Raw genomic sequence first — 5,366 nt, forward strand, 5'->3', positions numbered from 1 at the left:
TAACGCTCATCTGATATCTCTTAACAAAAAGAGTTACTATTAGCTGACAGATAGCTGTCGTTTTAAAATAAACGCCTAGGAGCGGCCCCTACAGAGGCAGAGAATACCTTATACGGTCGCTATCTTTGGCGAGGTTAATTGCATAATAGTATTTAAAGAGAAGAGGTCTTGATAAACTTGAGCTAGCTTTTCGCATACCTCTGTTGCTGAGACCCAAGCTGTTGTAAAGTTCCCCATAATATGGTTGACTCGCTTTTGAGCCGCCACAGTCTCATAAAGTAGAGAGACGCGTATTCTCCTTTTAATTCTCTTAATTCTTTAGTTGCCGAGTTTGTTCCCTTCTAGACTTAGTAGAATAATTTGCCAATAACGCGGGCACTTAGGTGGTTATCTCATAAAATAAATTTATTTATACGGAATTAGCAGCAATTTAAGATAAAGTGTTTTAGCTAGTTAATTATTCCCTCTTTTAACGCAATTCGTCCTCTTACTATGCGTCTATATAATATGGGCATTTACTTGTACGTTTGAGAATGCTGCTACCTGCTCTCTATAGTATTTTCTTTAGCTCTCTAGCACGAACCTTAGCTGCCTTCTCCTCGACAGCTTGTTTTACATCTGGATAGAACTCGTTATGAGATTTTGCAGTCTCCAAGCCGACGAGCCCGTCGTTACCACTACTATTATAACCTACTAGGTTATAAGCCTGGATCGTTAAACACTTGGCAGCTTTTGTTGTTAGCCATACCGTGTATTGCGCTAGAAAAGAAAGTTGTTTTTGGTAATGCGCGGCATCTCTATGTTTACCATTAGCAACAGGGAAAGCTAGAGACTTTTTTTGTGACCGCTTATTGCTGCAGTTAGGGTGAAGCACTGGATGCCGCAAGAATATGGCTAGTAACACGATAGAATACGAGTCACATGATGCTCGAGAGAAGGTCCATTTCCATGCCGTTCTAGTTGCCTCCACAGCTTATAAATTGTGCCAAAATTAGGACGTTTAATCTCTGGGAGGTTTCTTAATTTTTACAAGCGCGCAGCGGCACTGGTTGTTCGTTACTATATTCTGAGATGGATGAGGAGGTCCTAATGCGTTCGGCTGAATCGATTGCAGCCACGAATAGAATCTTGCAACAGATCTATAAAACAGAACAGAGACGCCGTGTGGTGTTAAAGAAACAGATAGCTGGCTCAACAACATTGGCATCGCCGGGGTCGTTATTTGCGCAACCTCAGCGTCCTAACCCAAAACTGACAATTACGCGCTATCAAGACGCGGACTTGCGCGTCTATCAGGTTTCCAGCAACATCAACGTGGAGGAGCCGCTAGAACCAGTATCAACCTTTAACATCCAGTCGAATGACGAGATTGCAGACTGCACAGTCGGTCTAAACCTACGTCGAGCAGTCTACGCCACCCGCACCAAGGTAGTATGCATCGGCGAGGAGAGCACTGTACTATGGAGCCGTGACTTGGAGCCTCTCTCCACGCGGTTCTATGGACATCGTCCAGGCTGCGCACTCTTTCTCGACGGGACTAAGCTATGGGTCTACCGCCCTGACGCAATGGCCGGTCGTCATTGCCTCGACACATTGGAGGTGCTAGACGCTAATACCGGCGACGTTGTAGCTAAGGCAGACCTAGACACTGTCGGGCATGGCGCCAATCTCATGCAGCACCCCGACGGACAACACCTCCTAATAGGCATCGGTGAAGGGCAGGACGGTGCAAAAATCTTCCGAGCGGCACTTACTAACGACGGCATAGAGCTGCACTTGTACGAATGGACGGATCGCTGCCTCGTCGACTTGGCGTCTGACGGGCGACTGTTTATAACGATTCACCACGGCTGGCGCGATGTCGCTTGTCACCGATTCCCAGATGGCGACGTCGTACTGCGCCTTCCGGTAGTAGACTTTGGATACCGGGACGATGCGGCGACAAACTGGAGCGGTGGCTTCCTCAGCCCGCAGGTAGCTGTTATTGCGGTCGTAGGCGAGACCGATGGGCAGGAGTGGCGACATTTCCATCGAGTGGACCTGCTCACGGGCCAGCCAATGGGGCGGTTTGAGCCGAATTGCCCTGAGGGAAGCGACTTCGAGCTGTTGGGTGACGGGAGCTGGATTACATCGACATTCGATGGTAACCTTGTGCGATGGCATGCTTCTTAATCACCAGTTGTCAACGAGAGAAGGTTCAATATTGCTTGCTTTTCCCAACCTTCCTTCCAAAGGACCTTCCTTTCCAACAGAAATAAGGTTCAATATTCAATGCTTTTGTCAAACCTTCCTTCCTTCAGCTTTCCCTTCCAATGTCAGAAAAATCCCTCAAATTGGTCCATAAAAGAAGGTCACTTTCCCCTTCTTTCCATCAGTCAGACAGACAGTCAGGCAGATAGTCAGTCAGGTAGTTCAATTCAATCAGTCATTTTCATCATCTTCCATAACCATCCTGCGATACCAGTCCTGTTTATATCTGGCTTCAGGGAAACGAATATTAGTGTGTGATGGAGGGCTCTAGCAGGGTGTCTCCTAATGCCAGATTAGTAAATATACATACTCTAAAGCTTATAGGCTTTTAACTTTTGACTGCCACAATATAGAGATGCTGATTGGAAGCTTCCATTAACAGGAGAGGTTTAAACTTACCCCATTTTAGCCAGCCTCTTGGTGTCCTAGAAGCTTGTAGATCTTACCATTCTTTGTGTGACAGAAAACAGATAGCATGTCCGTTTTACCAGCTGCAAACTCGTCGACGTTATCGTCGGCATCTATTTTTTGGACAAAGGAGGTTTTAAGGATATAAATGCGTCTGCCGACGCGGTAAATTGAGCTGGTCCCTGTCTGTCTTAGCTGCTTGGCGACGGCACGGCCGACTCCAAAGGGATCAGCATGATCTGACAGTCCGCAAGTTTACAGTCCGCAAGTTTACAGTCCGCAAATTTACAGTCCGTAGATAAACTTCCTGGACCCAATGGTTTCTGGAGGACTGCAGTCGTTACGCGGTTTTATTGTCGGAGTAAAAGAAACGCTGAGTTAGAGCTGGATTTCTTTCTGTGCCATCAGCCAATCTAGATTACAGGACTCTCACCAACCAGGTTGCCCAAGTAGTAAGCTTATATCTTAAAAAATCTCCATTAACTTATTGGTATCATAATTAGGTATTACCGCTAAGGGGCTCCCATGTTCTCTTGCTGGTTAAGAAGCCACTGCTTCGCCTCCTCAATCCCACTCTCCGCATAATTAAACTGCCATGCCACAAGGCTATCAATTGCCGTCTTCAGGACGCAGCTAAGGGTGCCGATAACTGAGCGATAATCATGATGAATAGATTAGAATAACTGTAATTCAAATATTAGTTACGCGGGATAGAAGAGATTATTTAGGGTGCGCAACAAACTAAGCCTTCTCTGCGTTAGAATCGCTTTAACGCTCTAGGGAAGAAGCCAGACTTATATATTATAACTGGCTTTAACCTTCTAGATATCCTCTATTTACAGGCTTTAGCTGCTTGAAACATCACTCATTTAACTGTATTAAATGCCTTTTAATCCTTCGCTTCCACAAGCGTTCTTGCCTCAGCCACTATGTCTTCCTCCTTCCGCTGGCACTGTATTGCTAAGCAAGCCAAAAGTAGGCTGTTTGAGTGAAGAAACAAGGGTGTTCGGGAGTTAGTCTTGGCTAACCAGACTCGTGCGGATGGCTAATTTGTTTCAATAAAAAGCGATAATTAATATAAACGTTCCCATTACGTGGTAATAACGCTCGACAGCATAAGCAGGACTGTTAACGAGAGTAGCTCTGACCTTCCTCCTGAACATCGTTATGGCCCTCGCTATGACACAGAGGATGTTACTAAATGTCATCACAATTAGAAGGGAGCTCTTAGCAGCTCTATAAAAATGTCCTATTTTCCTTCCTTCCCTCTACATAGTCGGACAATTCATTCACCTTTCTCTCTAGGACTGGTGTCCATAGTTATTTTGCGATATGGACTGGGGATTGGATGGACAGGGAGGGCTAGGAGACAGGGCTCGCCTAAAATTCCGCTGGACGGGGGCTAATTGGTGCACCGCCAGTAGTGCAAATAAAGCTTATGTAACAGTGCACTAGTAGCGGTACATTTAAGATTTCCTCATGTTAACAAGCTGCGTCTATACACTAGGTAGTTCATAATGTTGCATCCTAACTAGTTACTTAGAGTTTAAGCAGATAAACATATTTAAGAACTAACTATAATACACTTCTTAGCTAATCTCTCTTTGCGTTAATCCTGTGTAACCGTTATTAAAGGCTCTTAATTCTCCGCCAGGAAAATGCTACCACTCACCTAAAATAGACGCACTTGGCGGAATAAATGCAAAACAAGAAATCGAGGTTTATATCATGTTTGGTAGTATAAAAGTTGCCCTGGGTCCTTCGGGCTCTTATGTCTCCCCGCCTTCGCCATCCCCGTAGCTTGATGTACAAACAACGTTAAACAACTGGGGGCATAGAGGATGTGACAGAAGAAGGCACTAGCTTGTTAACCAGAAATGCGGAGGGCGAGGCTCCCCGAACAACAGGGGTTGTGTCACATAAATGGTGATTTTTGCACTGGGGATGCGGAGAACCTGGTGCGACATCATGCGGAGCTACCAGCCCTGATGGTCTTGGTTACACTAGTACACTAGAAGGCAGGGGTCTTGGGTATAATTTTGCCGACGGTGGTTTCTGAGCTTGCTCACAAGAATTTAATTTGCAACTGTGTCTGGAGAAAAAATAACAGGCCGACATGGCATTACCGCCAAGTTAGTCTATCCTCCAATAGAGGAGGTTCCTAATCACCTAAGACCTCTCAAGCTTTCTATGTTCTTACCTCCTTAATAGCAAGATTCCACGAATGTTTCTCTTAACACTGCTGGGAAGGTTTGCTGTTCACACCGGTAGTGGTAAAGACAGACGGAGCTATAGCGCCTTTTTCACCCAACCTGGCACCGATACATACGAATAAAGTTACAATTCCAGGAACACAAGCAGCAGTCTAAAGGTAGACACTGCACAGAAATGTTAACCGCAGAGATAAAGTCTTAAAGGTAAGTAACGATGAGAGAATAGTACGGAGTATAGATTATTTACTTGTGACTCGTACAATGCTTTTTCGCGTTACGTTAATTTCGCTTAGTTTAGTGCATTAACCTTGCAAAATTTTACCAGTTTATAAGATTTAAAGAGTGCGAGTTAGAGGTACTTAACGGCTATATTCTCTATTTCTTCAGATAATAGTTCAACGTTGTATAGTGCAAGACGCAACGCGTTGTGGTTCTCTCCCTTACAACTGGCCTTTCTAATTAATCCATGTGTATTCCTGCCTACTAACCGCTTTA

At 45.0% G+C, this 5,366-nt stretch overlaps 1 protein-coding gene across 1 annotated transcript; it reads left to right on the plus strand.

The window, feature by feature from the left end:
- Positions 1 to 1,071: 1,071 nt before the first annotated feature.
- On the plus strand, positions 1,072 to 2,172 carry VFPPC_09636 (hypothetical protein; the record flags this gene model as incomplete). Its single annotated transcript, XM_018288141.1, has 1 exon — positions 1,072 to 2,172. The coding sequence occupies one exon, from the start codon at positions 1,072 to 1,074 to the stop codon at positions 2,170 to 2,172; it is 1,101 nt and encodes a 366-aa protein (XP_018141288.1).
- Between the last annotated feature and the right edge of the window lie 3,194 nt (positions 2,173 to 5,366).

This window comes from Pochonia chlamydosporia, chromosome 6 (assembly GCF_001653235.2).
Source record: "Pochonia chlamydosporia 170 chromosome 6, whole genome shotgun sequence".
NCBI classification, from domain to species: Eukaryota; Fungi; Ascomycota; class Sordariomycetes; order Hypocreales; family Clavicipitaceae; genus Pochonia; species Pochonia chlamydosporia.